Source organism: Python bivittatus, unplaced genomic scaffold (assembly GCF_059951505.1).
Source record: "Python bivittatus isolate LINGU-HERP-01145 unplaced genomic scaffold, Pbiv_v1 ctg000980_np1212, whole genome shotgun sequence".
Taxonomy (NCBI): domain Eukaryota; kingdom Metazoa; phylum Chordata; class Lepidosauria; order Squamata; family Pythonidae; genus Python; species Python bivittatus.
This window is the reverse complement of record NW_028277125.1, coordinates 66,682,665-66,701,727: the sequence shown is the minus strand read 5'-3', so window position 1 is coordinate 66,701,727 and position 19,063 is coordinate 66,682,665. Positions and strand designations below refer to the sequence as shown.

At 45.2% G+C, this 19,063-nt stretch overlaps 1 protein-coding gene across 1 annotated transcript; it reads left to right on the top strand.

Moving 5' to 3' along the window:
- The first annotated feature begins 8,528 nt into the window (after positions 1 to 8,528).
- NKX6-2 (NK6 homeobox 2) lies at positions 8,529 to 16,771 on the top strand. The gene is made up of 3 exons (XM_088132115.1): positions 8,529 to 9,784; positions 10,579 to 10,751; positions 14,491 to 16,771. The coding sequence occupies exons 1-3, from the start codon at positions 9,358 to 9,360 to the stop codon at positions 14,749 to 14,751; spliced, it is 861 nt and encodes a 286-aa protein (XP_087988241.1). The 5' UTR covers positions 8,529 to 9,357; the 3' UTR covers positions 14,752 to 16,771.
- The last annotated feature ends 2,292 nt before the right edge of the window (positions 16,772 to 19,063 follow it).

Genomic DNA, 19,063 nt, shown 5'->3' with positions numbered 1-19,063 from the left:
CAGAAGAAGACAATAATTCTGAAGCAACCACATAGGTCACAACCTTCAGAGTAACTATTGTACTGGGAAGGACTTGGGAGAGCAGGAATCTCTTCTGTGAAGTAATTCCTGTTTTACTTCTGGATTTGGCATTACCATCTGTGAAAAGCAAACTGCCTGAAGCATCCTACCTTCATATTAAATGTATTCCACTGATCCAGCCAGTGGATATACAAACCAGCAGTTTACTGTATAATTCCAAAGACCCTGTGGGATGTCATGGTCAGGGTGTTGGACTACAGTGGGGAGAAGCAGGTTCAAATCCATCCAGCAGGCCAGTGTGATGATAACACCAAAGAAGGTAGTACTATGCACATCACCTTTGAGTTCCCAGAACAAAGGTAAGTTACAAATCAGAGTATTTATCTAAATAACTGGTGTAGCATGGCAGCAAGGATGAACATTGTGTTGCCGCTATTGTGCTGACATTTTTGCTTTTTAACCAAAAAAGAATACAGATTCATAAAAAAAAAAAGGGCTGATCAAGTTTTCCATATAATACAAAAACAAAGGAAAATGGAGAAGAAAATTTACCTTACGTTGCAGACGGGCTGGATAAGAGATGGCAGGAGGAACGCACTTGTGCTTCCCAAGGAGATACTGGGATAAGGTCAGGACCCATTTCAGCCTATTGCAGACCTATTCATGGCTGATTGCTATACACTGTTGGACAAGGATAATACCTTGATTGAATATTAGGCTAAAGCACTTCCTCCAAGCATGTTCTCATGCTATGCTGTTGAGCTGGCACAGTTCCAAGGGCAGACAGGCTTGGCCTCCTCTACAGCACAATGAAGCACATTTGGGTGAAAGGCTCCTAGGTCTAAGAGTCGGATTTATAGACAGCTTTAAGTCTCAGTATTCCTTCTTCTGGAAAAGAAATATGAATTCTTGCCCTTCTGTCCAAACTGCAGTAATTTATTTCAGCTGTACTGCAACAGGAAAGTATAAGATGAACAAGGAACAACTCTCTGGAATGCACACTCAGGCCCTAAAATATCAGTGGAACAGGAGCCTGGAGTTAAAATATGCTTTATGGAAGCAGAAACGGTTAAGACCCATCTCTGGAAGAACTAGGGAGAATTCACTGAAATTAATATATCAGTGGTATCATGCCTAAATTCTTTTAGCAAAAAATGTGAAGCTGCATCTGTGGACTCCTGCAAGGCATATGGCAACAATGGAACATATTGGCCATTGGACTGGATTTGGATTCAGTTTTTAGGGAGGTAAATAAGAACTGTACACCACCAGGTTTAGCAATACCAGAACTTTGTATTTTATCATAAAGGAAAAAGTGAAAATATGAAAAACAAAGGTATGATTAGACTGAAATGCAAAGTATTAAACGTAACATTACTTTTAACACAACATGGAAAGATTTTATTCCCTTTGCTAAAAATTCAGAATCAACGAAGAGACATTTTGTCCTCAGTCGTGATGTGGATTTTGTGATGTGATTATGAATGAACACTTTGAAAGGGAGGATTTAAAGAGTATCGCAAACTAATGATGCATTTAAGTTCCTGATTATTTTTATTTTAATAGGTTAATTCTTGACAGTTTGGTTTTAATATCTGCATAAATAACAAATAACTTTAAAAACTGATTGAGGAGGGAGAAAGAAACCTGTTGTTTCTTTTTCCCCTTCATGAGCTTGGAGGCACAGAAAGGTAGATAATAAAATGCTTCTTCCAGTCTTATTTAATACTCTCTTGCAATCTTCACAAAATTTCTTTCCACCTCATTCCCAGAGTGCTTTAAAAATACAATTTGAGCTTCTTTAAAAATACAGAGCTTCTCTAAAAATATAATTTGAGTCTCTTGTAGTGAGTTCATATTATTCTTGCGAAGTAGAAGAGAGAGGTGATACATGTGCCTCTGGTACAAGCCATGATGATGTCATCACATAAATGACAGGAACTTTCTCAACGCATTTCTCTATCATTCTGCCTTCTTAAAACATAACCAAATTACTTATGTGCTAACAGTGGCACTATGGCCAACTTTTTTGAAATGTTACCTGTTCTCCAGAAAAGTTTGTTTTATTTTGAAGCCTTCAGGGTGTGCTTTGTCAGAAATATTCCATATTCAAAAGTAAGGTGTGGAGATAATTTCTAGGTAGGATTGGAAAATCTGGGAAATGTAGTGCAAGACTTCTAGAGGAAGGCACCAGGATAGCAAAAGCTCTTTCAATACGGCCTGTCTTTCTAGCAAGGAGAGCTAATTTGGTTTCCTATATTCAAGTTTTTTTCAAAGCAGAAAATAGCTCCACCTTTTCTTAAAACCCTCCAAAAGGTATCTTCACTAGGATTGTCGACACCCCCATTTATTTAAATATCAGTGATTAATTAATCAACTGAAGGCCAATCCATTGAAAATCTTAAAGTGGCTGGTAGACCTACTAAAATTATTATATGCATATGTATGCATTTTTTAACTGATGTGAATAAGAGGGGAGAATTAGAGCAGAACAACACAGAAATAATTACAGGACATGTGGCATTTGGTTACTGTATCCCTAACGCCAGGCTGTAATTCAGTGGAACTGAAGCCAGGTGACACTAAGTTTATATTCTGACTCCTCTGGAATGAGTTGTCATCTACGGCCCATCAGGAAGCATTTTTCTCTCTGAAGAGGCACCTGATTATGTTTGGGTTTTCACAAGTTTGTTTAACCTTGGTGGATCCTTAGGTGTAATTATTGTAGCATTCTTTAAGGTGGATTGTTGTTTATTATCAATGCATATTATTTTTATTCACAGTAGTTGTTTTATCTATGTATGTGGTTTTCGAATTCATAAACTGTTCAAGTGGCAAGCAGCTAAAAATACTTTTACACAGAACAAATATTTAAAAAATGCATCTGTACTGTCTTGAATGAAAATGAATTGTCTTTGCTCTTCCCAGGCAAAAATCTTTCCTCTGAGCCTGAATCACTTGCTCTTAGTGCTTTAACGTGTTCTGACATATTCATCAATAGAGCATATTTAAAAAATGTTGAGGGTTTGGAGAACTTGGGGCTGCAACTCTGCATAATTTACCGATGCAATAAATCCTTGTGCCCAATGATTTGGTGCTACATAGTGAAGAAAGTCGCTGCTCGGAGAGACTATTCCTGCTGAAAAGAAAGCTTAGGAAGCATAAATTAGAAGTGCTTTGGTTATATAGCACCTTCTTCAGGGATGAATGGGGAAACAACGTTCAAAATGACCTGATAAAAAAGAATCACATTACCTGGGAACGGGCCACCACAGTGAAAAGTGGGAGAGAGAGAAAGCTAGAGAGGAACATAAGGAGATAGATGGATAGAGCACATCAAGGTTCTCAGAGCCAAAGTCCAGGTCCAAGATCAGGCATGTCCAAATACAGAGAGTGGTAAGTGAGGAAAATGGGGCTAGCAAACCAATCAAAATCTGGTTCAAACAGAGAGGCCAGAATGCCTGGAGGTACAGGTAATCCTCGCTTAGCGACTGCCTTGTTTAATGACCGTTCAAAGTTACAACAGCACTAAAAAACAACCTAGTGACCAGTCCTCACATTTATGACCTTTGCAGCATCCCTCTGCTCTTATTTCCCCTTGCTTATTTACCCCATACCAAGGTATCCTCAAAGAGAAAGAGAAAGAACCCCAGTTCAGCTGAAGGAAGTAGCAAGAAGCAAAGGAAAACTGAAGTAAAATCATAAGCACAGTCATAGTCATGAGATTTTCACTTAGTGACCACTTTGCTTAACAACTGAGTTGCTGGTCCCAACTGCAGTTACTACATGAGGACTACCTGTAATTCAGTTCAGTACATACCTATCTATCTGTTCTTCAATGACAACAGGCAGTCTCAATGTCCATGTATTATTTTTGCAACTGTATCATTTCCTACAAGAAAATGGCACTTATTCCCACATAAACATGTTAATCCTGGTGTTGGTATAATTTAAGTGATTTTTAAAAGTTAAACATACTTTTTAAAAAACTATCAATGTGGAAATCTTTTTTCTTTTTCCTCTGCTTTTTTTTCTTGTTTATTTCTTGACTTTTGTAGGGAGTTACCAGGCAAGTAATATCCTTAAGAACATAGAACTGTGGAATTTATGAGGGAGAAGGGATCTGTTTGTGTTAGGTGCTTCACAGCTAACACACAAGGCCATTTGAAGAAGGGTTCCTGGGAGTTAAATTTACTTAACCATACCATTGCAAATAGTTAAACACCCCAATTTTACTCTAACAAAGCAGGACCAAAGTTTTCCATGAACACAATAAACATGGAGTGTAAGAGAGACGTTTAGAGAAGGAAGAAAATCATTCTCCTGGACAGCGTATAAATATATCATGAAACTCAGTATTTGAGGTGCCCGGAAGGTTTTGCAGACCTTCCTAGGTGTTTTTGAGCTTTGAACTCCAGAATGACTTCTCAGGAATTGTCTACATGACCATGACTGTGGATTAGACCGCCTTCTAGCCACTCCATCCTTGGGAAGCCAACTTGTGGCCCGCTGTTCTCTCATCACCTCTTCCAACTCTCACAATCAAGTGGCCCTGCTCCTCTCCTGGCCCTGCTCAACACTCATTGGAGAAAGGCGGAGGGAGAATCTACCTTTTCCTAGGCCGCAAATGAAGTCACCTTCGCTTTTGCCAACGAAGCGCCCTCCACACGCGTTGGAGCTGGACTACATCTCTCATCGCTCTCAGCCATGCTTGCTGAGTGATGCAATTAGGAATCTCAGGAAGGCTGATTTAAGAAATAAGTGGTGTCCTCCTCCCCCAAACTCATATCTTGGCTGCCTTTCTTGGACGATGAAGATTCCTCAGAGCGACTAAAAGGCCTCCTCTTTTGACGTCCGGGGGGGGGGGCGGGCTACCATTTCACTCCACTCCAACGGCTAGCCGGCTGAGAGGCATGCATGGATCCCCCACATCTGGGTCCTTCCTTGGTCGACTCTCCACGCACTGACCAGCACAAGCCGTTGGATTCCCCCGTCCTCCCCTCCAGCAGTTCCTCCTCGGCCGGCGCTCCCCAGGGAACGCGCCCACCTACCCCGCTCCTTCCTCTTCCTTCGGCCTCTTCGAAGCAGCCGGCAGGGGCCGGGGGTGGGCGTGGCTGGAGGCGTGACGCAGTGCCATTGGAAGGGGCGGGAGACCCCTCTCGACCCGCTGCAGCTAAAGGCGCACGCGAATTCGGTGGCGCTTTGAAAACGAGGCGCAGCCCTTCCCGTTGGGGAGCATCTAAAACACGACGGACTACTGGGCGCCCCTTCTCTCTGCTAGCAGGGCTGCAGACCCCAGCTAGGAAAACAGCTCCGGCGAGAAACGGGCAGATGAAATCCCAGAAAAGATACGGAGCACTTTCTGTAGGGCACGCCTAAAAATCGAGGCGGGGTGGGGGTGGGATCGACAGAGGAATTTTAGCCTTCCCCGGATGAATTGGGCCACCACCGTCGTCCTTCCCAGACATCCTTGGCCCATTTAGGGATGATAGGAATTACAATCCAGCATATACGATTCAGCATGTATGTAATCCCCCCAAATACTTTCTTTTCTAACAAGCTATTCCGAAGTACCAAGATTCCTGATAAGTGAGCCTCTGCCCGCCTCTTTTGCTTGATTTGCTTCGATTTGCCTGGTAAAGAGATCTAGAAATCTCTTGTGTTTTTGTCTTTCTTGTGCCTGTTTGGGTTGACCTGTTAAGCTACTGCCGTTGTATGAATTTTAGAACTTCATATATGTATGTATTTTCTTACCTGTAATAAGAGGGATATTATTCGCTGCTGTTACCTGGTTCTCTAAAAGGAAGAACTCGGGAAAGAAAAAGATCCGGGAAAGAATGACAAAAAAGAAGAAAGGAAATCAGGTCCCTTTTAAAAGAGGGTTCCAAGTAAACTATGGTTTAAAAATGCTTACTTGTTGGACAGTCTAACCTCTGTTCCACACGTGTGAATACATTACAATGTAACTGAATGTGCATTGGAAAGGCGTTAAGTAATAGGAAAACAGGCAAAACCTACAGCAGCTGTTTCCTTTGAACTTTTTGCAACCGAGTCAAACTCCCATCGATTTTGTTGGCTGGAAATCCTATGGAATCGACCGATTTCCTGTTTCGACATTCTCCCGAAACTGATCGCCTCCGTCAAGTCCCAGATCCCAGCGCCGAGAAGCTGCAGTCGCGGTACTTCCCCTGACTCTGAGTTCGGCTTGGGCCAGAGCTCACAAAATCCACCATATCAAGTTCGCTTACAAGATTCCGGCTAAACGAACCATTAATTAGCTGGTGGGGCCTTTTATTAGGAAATCAGCTCCACTGAGGTTTATCCCAAGGCATGTGTGAATAGCAGTTCACTGGAACTGTGAATGTGCGTTGGAAGAGAGTTAACTAAGAGGAAAACGGGTAATCTCTACAGCAGCAATTTCTCTCTTTTTTCTTTTTTTAGCAGTTTCTTTTTCTTTTTATTCCGCTTTCTTCTCCAAGAAAATCTAATGCCACAAGGACGCTGGCTTCCTAATGTTACTTCTTGCAGGGCACACGCCATATACAGGCTGGTTTCTGCGTTTGACAAAAAATGTAGATTCTGGAGACGACAGGTAGGATACAAATACAATTTCCTGAGTTGGAATAGTTAAATACCACAGTTATACCGTGAAAGAGAGAAACGGAGATACCCAGAGAGAAGGAACCAATTAAAATACTGGTCCAAGTAGTCACTTAATGGTTTGATCTAAGGAAAATGTTATTAGGAGAAGGATAGGTAGAATGTGGCAAGTTTAATCGCACGTGGAACCCAACAAGTCTGCGGGCGTTATAGCAAAAAATAGTTTCTCTTCTGCTATGCGAGAGACGTGTCTAGAAAATGCTGTTTTCTCTGCAGAAAAAAAACTTGGGCAAATTCACGTGACCATCCCAGATTTTGTAGCAGTTGGACCTCTCGTTCATAGGTTACAATCTTGCTTCCGAGACTGGCCCGATGAAGGCAGTGGGCTTTATTTCCCACTCGCCAACAGTCTGGATACAGTTCTGGTCAGCGGCGCCTTTTCCTGTGCCCTGAAGACCCCCGGCGAAGTCCAAACAGGTCAGGCTTTACGTCGTGGTCATCTGGAAGTGACTTTGCACAGTCTTTCTTCTTTATTGGTGCAGCTTTCCTTGGCTTCTCTTTTCTCTTTGATTCCTTTTCACAAGTCCTTCTTTAGCATTCACAATCATTAAATATCTAGGAAGGGTCAAGAGAAGCCGCTGGGTTTGACATGGAAAGATCCCCCTTAAAAACCAAGACTTTGCTGACCCCGGGGCAGGGCTTCATACCATAATTCAGCTGTTCTTCTCTTCAGCGCTGTAGAAGTCAAGGCCAGATTCCCAGAGCTTTTGGGGAAACGCCTCTTGGGGCTAGATATGGTTCGGATTCAAATCGGTTCCTTTTAAGTAAATAAGTGTCATTATTCTGCTGGCTGTGCCATCCTGGACGGTTCAAGTATTATTAGGCCGCTGCTGGGTCCAGCCTCTACCTGGAGCGCGAGGTGAATGCAGTTGGTTTCAATATTCTTTGGCAGAAAACCTCCAAGAGCCTAGCAAGGATCATTTCTGAGTAAAAGAGGAAAGGTTGGTTAGTTTCAGAACTGGTGTATGAAACTGTCCCTTGCCTAGGAAAAACTTAACAAAATCTCTTTTAAAAAGTCAAAATATCATACGTTTTCCCCAAACACCAGGCGTTGTAGGCTGCACGAATTCGAGGTAGTCTCAAAACTGGATCGGAAAGTTCGCCAAACTGATGTATTTGTGACGTTATCTTTCAAACAGAAAGTAACGGGTACGGAGCGATTCACACGAAGCCAACCGCAAAAGAAACTATTGACTGAAAGGTCAGTTAAGAGGAGCTTCAGAAAAGACCCCCCGCCCCTCCCCCTCTTGGTCGCGTTTGGAAAGTCGGGCTAAAGAATCGAGCGCTGGAGGTGGTAGTTCTAACGTAATCAAAATCTGCTATAAAAGGTATTTTGCAGGATAAGATTGAGCGCAGTGGGAAGCGGGAGAGAGACTCAAAAATCCCCGAGATCAAACAGAGGACAAATTTGCCCCTCTCCACGTCTGGAAATAATAATAATAATAATAATTTTAAAAAATCTTGGAGGAAAAGACAAACAAGGAAACGGCAAATTCAGAGATTCCGTTTATGTTGCTCCTCTTCTCCTGAAACCCCCGGGTTCCATGGAAAAAGACTTGCTAATGTTTTTAGCGGTCTCAGAAAATCAGAAAAGCGGAATGAGCCGCGTAAAAAAAGAGCTTTCATTTGTAAAAGTGGCTTTGAATAATGGTGCGAAAGATCTGGAGGACTTCAGTGACATAAACGCTGTACTTTATTAATTTTTAAAAAATTTATTGCTTAAACCCAGGAGGGAAAAAAGAAGCTTACGCCTAACTAAACTCCCATTCCGCGGGATTTATTTAATAGTTGGAAAGATAAATCAGCTGGTAAATTTACAGCCATTTAAAGTACCTTGACCGACTTTATCACAAAACCTTCAAGGAGCGTCGCTCTGGCCCCGCCCCTTCCAGTCCTCGCGTGTCTTTCCCCGCCTCCGCCAGGCCCGAAAGACACGCTGGCGAGCGGCCGATGCAAAGCGGGAGAGCAGACTGCCAGCCCATTGGCTGAGAGCCGTGGCCTCGGACGAGAGCTCGGCCAATCAGGGAGGGCGGCTGGCAGGTGGCTGCGAGGTTATCAGTGCATCTTGTCCGAGCCCGGGACTCCTTCGCCGGGGCGTTTTCGCGGGGAGGGAAACTCCGCGGAGGCTCGGACGGGACGGCGCCCGGCAACTGCTGGCGCGCCGGGGGGCAGCCGAAGGAGCGGCTCCAGCGTCGCCCTGCGGGATTTCCAGTCGGGGCGCAAAGAAGTCGGTGCCTTTTTAAAGCGGGAAGCCGCGGCCGCCGGAAGGCTGGAGCGGGCCGGCTCGGTTTCTCTCGCGCCTTCTTTCTCGGTGGCCGCCACGCCCTTTTCTTCCTCCACCCCCGGCCTAAAAGCGTCGCGTCCCGCCCTGGGCGACCGCGGCTGGGCTGGCCCTCCTCGGCAAACAAGCGGGACTGGAGACCGTCGCAGCCTCTGCTCGGCGGCGGCGGCGGCGGGCGCGGGAGTGCCGAACTTTGCGACTTGTCTTCGTCGCGGCTGTTACTTTCTCCGCGCCGCGGGAGGCCGAGGGCTCTGCCGTCTCCTCCTCCGAGTTGGAGGGCAGGGACGGGCGGCGGCGGCGGGCGGCTCCCTTCTCTCCCCTCCCCTCCCCTCCCTTCCCCTCCCGTCCCCCCCGCCGCCCTCGACCCCCGCGCCGCCGCCCCTTAATGCTCCCCGATGTTAGCCGTGGGGCAGATGGAGGCTAACCGCCAGGGCGCCTTCGTGCTCAGCAGTACGCCGCTGGCCGCGCTGCACAACATGGCCGAGATGAAGACCTCCCTCTTCCCGTACGCCTTGCAGAGCCCGGCCGGCTTCAAAGCGCCCGCGCTGGGCGGCCTCAACGCGCAGATCCCGCTGGGCACGCCGCACGGGATCAGCGACATCCTGGGGAGGCCCGTGGCCGGCGCCGCCGCCGGCAACCTGCTCTCCGGCCTGCCCCGCCTGAACGGACTGGCCACCGCGGCAGCCGCGGGGATGTATTTCAACCCGGCCGCCGTCTCCAGATACCCCAAGCCCTTGGCCGAGCTGCCCGGCCGGCCTCCCATCTTCTGGCCCGGAGTTATGCAGGGATCGCCCTGGAGGGACCCCCGGCTCGCCTGTCCCGGTAAGGCGGACTTCGGGTCGGAGAGGAAGCGCGGGGAGGCCACGGAGGAGCGAGAGGGCGCGGGCGGGTGGGAACTGGAGGGGCGCCACTTGGATCGGGGTCCTTTCAGTCAGTTTTTTGCCCCCAAAGGTTGGGGCGCCCAGTTGCCATCAGGGTAGAGGTTCGCTTTACAAGCGCCAGCTCTCTGCTTATCGAGGGTACTAGGAGGGCTCTCTCAGCGCTCTGCTTATGCTCAGATTCTCTCGCCCTTGAGTAGTTCTCCAGTTGCGCGGCGTTTGCTGCAGCACCACCTTCTGTGATCTCTGAATAAAACGCGACTTCAGAGCCATCCCTCTCGGACGGGAAGTCGCCGAGGTCCTGGGCTGCCAGATACCGGCCTCGACGAGGGGCCCATGCTGCTCCGCGGCCCGCCGTGTTGGCTCTTCTTGCTGCGACTTCACCGTCCGTCGAGCCAGGCGCGGGCAGCGAAGGGGGTGGCGGTGGGAAGGAGGGCGCCTGGGCGAGGCGGCCTTTCCCGAGGCTGCGCGGGGCTGGCCCAGGCTTGTTTCGATTCACGCGTCCAGCCGAGCCGCCTTCGTCCGCCCTTAAGTTTCCTTGAGGGGCTTCCCGCCGCGGGCGAAGGGAAGGGGGCTGCTGTGCTAGCGCGGGCCTCGGGGGCCGGTTCAGGACTCCGGCCGGGGCCGAAAGGCAGCGCCGAGGAAACGGCGCACTTTCCCCCCGCAGCGCTCCCCTCTCGGAGCTTCCCGAGCCGCTGATGGGCTCTTCCTCTCCCTTCCCCTCCTCCCTGTTTTCAGCCCAGGCTGGGATGGTTTTGGACAAGGATGGCAAGAAAAAACACTCCCGACCGACCTTCTCGGGCCAGCAGATTTTTGCGCTGGAGAAAACCTTCGAACAGACGAAATACCTGGCCGGTCCAGAGAGAGCCCGCCTCGCCTACTCGCTGGGGATGACGGAAAGTCAAGTCAAGGTAGGGCAGCCTCGGCTGTGGAGACGCCGGGATCGGCTTTCCGGCTCAGCAGCTCCGGCGCAGATCTAGGGGGAGGGCTAAATAGTCCTGCAAGTTGCAAAGTCCTAAATCTCCACAGGCACCTCGGCGGGGCGGGGCGGGGGGGGGGAGGGGGGCCGGTGCCAGTCCCAGTCCCAGTCCCACTGAACGGGAGGAAATGGTTTCAAAGGAAGCCATCAGACTCTCAGAAGTGAGTCTTGCCCAGTTCCAGAGAATTTATTCCCAGAATAAGTAGCACAGGCTAGGATTCAGAGCCTACCTTATCCCAAGTTGTGCCAATTTCCGTGGCCAGACCCTTGCCACATATAACTCACTCTTGTACTTAAATAAATGTGAATGAACATTTACACAGGTTTCTTAGAACAAAATTAGGCTTACTGTCAAGAAATTAGTTTAGCCTCAATCACACAGGTCAAATTAATGCACAGTTCATTCCTGAATGTAAAAAAACAACAACAAACCCACCAATCCTTGAACTCTGGGAAACTTCGATATTTATCATATATCATATTCTGCATAGCACAATTTATCAACTAAATTTTTTTAAAAAAAATGTCCATTGCTGTTACTAAATAAGAAATAAAATGTTGCGAAGAGGTTAAGTGGCAAAGACTGTATTTTCAACCTTTCTTCTTTTTAGCTCCAAACTTACTCTGCTGCCTCCCCCCCCCCCCCTTTTCACTCACTTCAAGCTCTAGCAGTGAGCTAATCTGAAATGTTTAAAGTCTGGAAAAAACATTATTTACATTCCATCCCTTTCCTGGTAAGATGCAAATTATTTAAAAATGAGAAAGGATCTTTTTGGAAATAAAAACTAGATAATTAATTGAATAATGTTTGCCTGGAGCCAAGCTGAGACATCCTTTGCATTAGAAATCCTCTCAGGGCTTTTCTCAGGCTGTTCAAAAATTGGCCTGCAGAGAATTTGAGCGTTTTCTCATGAAGTAGCAAGGAATTCAGAAGTATTTTACTTAATGAGTTTTACAATAAGGACCTGTTGAATTAAAAATAACATAGTTATATATTATGCTGAAACTAAAATATGAATTGGAGCCAGATGCTTTACAAATTCAAAGATGGTGTCTCCCTGATTTTAGAAAGCCCCTTTTTAGACAAAGTTAGGGCCTGTTCATTTCAATCAGACTTTCCAGAAGGCTGGATCCTCTCTCACTGCTCTGTACCAACGGTCTCTCTGTCAGTTAATTGTCTTAAAAACAAGAGAAATAACAGTCTTAAATGTTGCCTTACACTCTAGTGTTACAGAAGGCCAAAGAAGGATATTAATGCAAACTAGTGTGTCCTATGCCTTTAAGAGGCCAAGGGATTTACTTAATGTGTGCATAACAGCCTGCTGCACATTTATTCTGGGTGGACTTCACTGAACTGAGATTTAATCCATATTCTGTGAAAGTTTTCTCTTATTTGATTTTATAAGAGAGAGAGAGAAAGAGAAAGAAAGGAAGTTTAAATAAAGTTTTCAATCGTATAGTTAAATATACGATAAAGGTTTAAATAAAGTTAAGTTTTCAGTTGTATAGTATAGTAGTATACTAGATAGTATTAGCTCTAATCCAGTGATTTAGTACCAAGATATCCAAAGAAAAAGTTGTTTTTTAAAAAAGCAAGACCGCAATGTTGGCAATTAATTCCAAAGCGGTTTCTTAGAAAATAAGCTCTATTGAGTTCAGCTAGTTTTTGTTTCTTATGAAAGTGGTTCATCTGTACTTCAAAGCGGCTTGCTGGGAGTGCTCCTTAAATCCAAGGAAAGTTTATTTTGGAGTAAATCTGCTCACAGCACAATTGAAATCCCCCTTGCTTGAAAGCAGGGGTCACTGGAAATTTCCTTCCTACAAATTACTAACTTGGAATTGACGGCTGAATGTGTGAATGGTGTGACATGGTTTAGAGGCCTGTACCTGTGCATCTGCACATAGACAAACTTGGAATAATAATTGTTCCACGGGTGTCTTTGCCTTTGCAGAAGGATTGCAAAGTGATGGGTCAAACAATAATTATACCGAGTTCCAGATTCCAAGTGAAAAATGTGATTTTGGAGTGTACATGAGCTTCCACCTAATAGCACCACCTTAAACCAAATGCTTCTTTTCCTGGAATTGTGTGTGAACTCAGAAAAAGACATAACTCTGCTAAAGTGTTCTTGACAAGTGTTTTGTGCATACTCACACCTGCTCTGAATCCATTTTGATCTTCAAATCCAGATTGCTGCACTATTTAGCAGAATCTTTAGTGATAGGGCATTGCGAGTGGCATATAGGGAACGTATTACAGATGGATCTCCAGGACAATGCCTCATGGTCTTTATATATTTGCAAGGCATTGTCTATTTTTGCAGCTCTGGAGAGCAGCTGGTCATACTGGTAGGGGATTTGAATAGCATGTGTAAGTGTGCATGACTTGCATCTTTAGCATTAGCAGTCACTAAATGGCATTCTCTGCCTTGTGTTGATATTAAGGACCTGAAAACCATTTAGGAATAAAATGTACTGCTCAGATTTATTCCAAACAAGCACTGTTGACCTCCATGCACAGGAACACATTGCTTTATATATCTAAATCTCACTCCAATTCAGGTGTTCTAATTGTGCCCCTATCTACAGTCTTTTGGGAGTGACGTTGCACAGACTGAAAATCCAAAAAACAACTTAAGACAATCATTTGTTAGCTCAAATTTAAAGTTTCTAAAATAGCATGCAATCTTTAAAAACAAACAAACCGCAACTCACAAAATGGCAAAAAATCCAGAGGAATGAGGTATGTGCAATTGTGCTTTGAGGGTCAGCCCCACACCCTCCCTCTCTTTCTCCACAGATTCTTGGCTGGGTGATTCTTTTAATCTAAAACATTTGCACACGTTTTTGTAAACTTTGTTAGTTTAGTAAAAGTCATGCCTTGGGTTTTTGCTCTCTCTCTCCCCCACCCCCTCTTCCTAAAAGTCAAAATAATTGCATTTACTTTTTTAATGTAGCGTTTGTTTGTAGCTATTCAGTGTATTTTTGTTTTTACCAATTCCAATGGCGGGTCTTTCTGTGTTGCTGTTGAAATCCGGGGAATCCAAACGTCACCACAGAGGAGTTTCCTCCAAGTGTTATCCTGCGGATTATTCCCGATTCGCAGGATCCCATTGCAAACACCAGAAGGTGCTGATGGACAGATGATGGCTAGCAAAGATCAACACCCCCTCCCCGTATTGGTCCTTTCTTTAGGGAGCCCTGTCTCTCCCCCCGCCAGCCCTTCAACCAAAGCCACTTTCACTGCAACCCACCCCTGATGGCTTAGACTTCCCAAGGGACGCACGTGCATGGAGCTGCAACCTTTCCTCTAGCGCAGCTCCTTTCAGCTGCCCTTGCCTGCTTCACATTTCAGAGGTTGGGGCGGGGGGGGAGGGTTGCCCAGCCGCGCCCGATGGGTATCCTGGTCACTTAAGTGCTGTCTGACTTGGTGCGCGAGGTGGCCGGGAATAAAGAGGGAAGGATCTCGGGCAGGGAAGGAGGACCGGGGAGGGTAGATGCGGAGGACTGATTCTTCGCGGCTCCCGAGGGCTCATCGCAGAAAACGGGGGGCGGGGAAAGCGGGTCTGGATAACCTGGAGGGAGAAAGGGAAGGGGATCCCCGGATCGTCCCCGCCCTCGGGAGTCAACAGGCGTGTGACCGCTCGTCTCTCCCTCTCTGGGCGGCCCAGGTCTGGTTCCAGAACCGGAGGACCAAGTGGCGGAAGCGGCACGCCGCCGAAATGGCCTCGGCCAAGAAGAAGCACGACTCGGAGACCGAGAAGCTGAAGGAGAGTTCAGAGAACGAGGATGACGACGAGTATAACAAGCCGCTGGACCCCAATTCGGACGACGAGAAGATCACGCGGCTCCTCAAGAAGCACAAAGCGGCCGCGGCCGCCGCGCCTCTGGCCCTCCTCAGCCCCTGCAGCAACGTCTCGGACCCCTCGTGACTGGGGCTCAGCCCTCGCCCGCCCCCCCGTCCCTCCTCTCCGCCGGCCAAGCAGGGTAGTCGACGCCAGCCTGCCAGCCTCGGGACTGGCCGCCGCGACGTCTTGTACAGCCCGCATGTCGGGAAAGTCATGTCTGTATATATATTTTTACCGAATAAGTTATGGCAATGAATGGTCAAGTTATGGCCCTTTCTCTCCGCCGGTGCAGGAAGGAAAGAAGGAAGTTTTCCAATTGCAGCCTTCGTGGGGTACGTCTCGGTTTCTTCGCCATCCCGCCTTTCCCCCCTCCGTCCCTCCCTTTCCCACGCACCCCCTTCTGACTTTGGAAATCAAAGCTGCCGCCTGCGCCTCGGGCCAGGGTAATTCGAAATAAAGTAGCACTAAAAGCAAACGGGGTTCGGCTGCAGCCGGCCCGTCTGGCCTTAAGCGGGATTCGGGCAGCGTGTGTGGCCGAAGGGCGAAGCGAAGCGAAGCTCAGCTCAGGCGTAGCTGCTAGGAGGAGGGCAGCCTGTTGCATCAGGGGCTGACTTTTGAGACCCGGCTCTCTAGCGGTGCCGCCCTAAGTACCCCGACTAGGGAGTAAGCCCACTGGCCCTTAGGGAGACCTGCCCTTGGTTCAAAAGGAATGTAGGATTGCAGATGACTAATAGGTAATTGATTTGGGCCAAACGTGATCGCAGCGTTATGCATGCTGCTTGGAGGCTTCATCAGAGCCAACTAAGTAGGTATGAGGTTGGGCCTCATCTATGATACAAGAGTCCAGGAGAGCCCCAGGCTACCTATCCTTGGTCTTGGCATATCTGCACTTAGTTGAAGCCTGTTTAATTCCTGGGATGTACTGTGCAAGTAACTGCTTTAAATGTCTGCCATAGCCTTCTGTACAACTTTCATCCCATCCAATTGTAGACACACTTGTTTGCAAAGAGGATGATCCATAAATGCCACTGGGATGTCAGTGGGCTGAGGATGGAGTAGCTACTGCCTTTGAAATTGTGATTTCCATTCTCCCCCCCCCCCCCTCCACCCCGTGGCTTTCCTGCTCCTAACAATCAAGCTGTTGTTACTGTTTTGTATATGAGTGGAGGATACCAGCTCAGCTGTGTATATAGAAAATTACAGATTTTTGTGATGTATATTTCTAGTGTAAAAATGAAAAAGGTTTTCTTTCCTTTTTTTTAATTTTGGGTTTGGATGGCTTCACTTCCTTCTCTTTGATTTTTTTTTTTCCCCCCGTTTTAAGAGAATGTAAAGAGAGAGAGAACTGCATCACTCGATTTTCAATTGCTTTCTGACTCTTACTGTTGGAAAGAATTTGTATAAATCAATAAATTATTTAACAAGCTTTTCCTCTGGAAAATATCTGCCTTTGGAGTGTGAGAGAATGATGGCTGTCTTGGGCTTATTTCACTGGAGTTTTGTGGGTCAGCTCTTTCTTATGTAGAAGCAACACTTCTTCATAAGATTTGGTGTTTTGGTGGAAAGATTTTTGACCTGGGTTATTTTCTATGTTGTTTAAACAAAAAGCATAGAACTGGTCTTGCTAATTGGCAGAATGCTCTTTCAGCAACTGATATAGAGAATACAGTACTGCATAGTTTAAAGCCCTAACTTCCATTTCAGTGGATAGTTTCAGATAAAGCTGCAGTCTTGATTTATTAGAGTATCAGGTATATGAATGGTTCGACCATATTCAGTCCTGGGAGTGTGTTTGCTGTGAAAGGAAACTTTTCTGGGCAATTCTCCCCTGATCAGTTTTAAAAAAAGCTTTCCATTGGAAAAATGCTTTACCTATGGAGAATATGTTATTTGGGTGCTTGAAAACTCTGTATTTGCATTTCTCAGATTAAAGGCATACAGAAGAAGGAAACCTTTAGTTGCAACAAGCACTGCTCCCCAGTAGCAATGTGATATCATCCTCCTCCTCCATAGTGTGTCTGTAAATTGTCCAGAAATATTGTCAGATGAAACATTTTTTTCTTTCAGGGAGAATTTCAGAGTGGCTAAATAGGATCATCTCAACAGGTGATTCTGTTTCTATGATAATATCCAACTGTTAGAAAACATTTCTCCTGCTGAATCTCTCATTTATTCCCTCACAGTTATTAGGATAGACACAATTTTTGGTCTGATGGTATGATTTGGCCTTTGGCTAGCCACTCTCCATAAAATAGGTGGACCAGGACAGAAAAGTGAGCAGAATCAAGACAAAAACCAAAGTTGTATTAACTCAAATTTACTTTAAATCAATACAGTTAACATGGTTGCTGTTCATGTGTTTAATAAGTTCCCCTTCTATCTCGTTATTATTTTCACTGTGGTTGTAACTTTTGAATGGCTGCTGGGATCTACCCCCAAAGCTTTCAGGGGACACATACATCCCTGAACTAGGAACTCCTGGGAGATTTCAGTCAGTGTGAATAACTCAGTATAGTTCAGGAGAGCTATCATCCTCATTCTGGCTTGATGTCCACTGGGAGTTGGAATATTTTGATGGGATCAGTTAGAAGAACAAGTCAAACAAGCATGTTCCAAGTGACAAACATTGCTGTGTGATCCATTCATCTTGGAGAGCAATATTGCTGTAATATGAATCTGATTATGCTTGAAGAGACTCATCAGCTATGAGAAATAATGTGCTCCCATGCACCTAGTTCCAAAATAATATAGCCCTTTAGTCATAATGCAGAACTATTAATACTGTTTGAGTAGACAAGAAAGCATGAATAGGAATGGAATGAAATGTGAATATACTATCTGGCCTTTAGCTGCCTTAAAGCTATAGCTTCAAACAGGTTTCTACAGGATTTTATGTATGCCATACAAATAACGTGAGAGAAATGATAGAGGCTTTGGGTTGAATGCTGTACATGCTTATATGGGAATATGCCCCCTTAAAATAAGCAAGACTAACTTCTGAGTAGATATGTGTAGGGCTGCATAGTCACCTGTTTGGTAGAAAGTGTGTAGACTTCAAAAAAAGCCAGAAACTGCAAAAAAAAAAAAGGTTAAGGCCCATCAGAATGAGTGAAGCTATTTTCCAAGTGAGTACACTTAGCACTGGGCTGAGTGCCTGACAGCAGAAAAACCGCATCAGATTTCAGTGGAAGCAAAGTTTGTTTGTTTGAAGATCTGCTAAACTGTCCCTTCCATAATTTGTGACTTTAGGCAGGGTGCATCAATGAAAATTAAAACAAAAACCCAAGTCAAAATGTACGTACAATACAGAACCAATATAACAAATCAAGGTCAACACAGCTGTCGAAGACAGTTTCATGTTGGAAGCAGAAAATCCAAAGTGGTAATTCCAATAAGGGTGGTAAAATCGATAATAAACTCTTTTCCCCAAGTTCTGCTACCCATTTCACCCTTCTTAATGGAAAAGAGGGGCAAAACACGAGCATTTTTGCTCAGTTCAGGCCCTGGTTTTGGATAAGTTTAAGATTCCAATGAAAACAGGCAGTTTATATTAACAATATTTGCTGCAATTCCATTTTTAGTCTCATAGTTTCTATTAATGCTATCAACACCAGATGATGATATTTATTTCCCTTATTTTTACAAGAGCACGCATGCCTTTGGCCTTTGTGTTTCTAACACATAGGGCTATTTAAACTGAACCTTTACATGCTTATTCAGAAGTAAGACTAGCAGGATTAAATGGGGCTGTGAGGTAAGTGTATAAGGATTGTAGCTTTAATTATTTACTTCACAAGGTATTAAATATATAATGCCAGTAAACAGAACAGATGCATTTTCTGAGGAATATGGTTTGCCTGAGGTATATTTATAGCAGCAGTGAAGTATATTCCCTGGACAATTGGAAGAAACCACTGAAAAATAACTTAATAAATTAAAGGAACACAAAAATATCACGAAATCTATGTGAAGTAAGGTGCAAGATTAAAATGTTATTTTTAAAAAGTCAAGGAAAATGAAGACTCATCACGTGGTATAAAAATGACAGCATTTTTATTTATATAAAAAATGTCTATCCGACCCTGAATTATACATATGTATGATAAAGGCAGGATATCATTTTTATCTGAATAAATAGTAATACAATGAACCTTTCTCCTAGATTGTGAGAATTCTTCTTTGTAAGGAAAAAAATCCACCATCTGCATTAGGACAATGCCTATATTAAGCTACCTTATATGCTATAAAATATGCAAGCTTTCTATACAGCATATATTGATGTCTTCATCAGGCAAAATATTAAAAGCAAGTTGGAAAGGGAACAAGGAAAAATGCTGCAGTGAAGAATGGGGGAAAGTGTTCCACAGCTGGAATGCCGCTACTGGGACAGTCACTT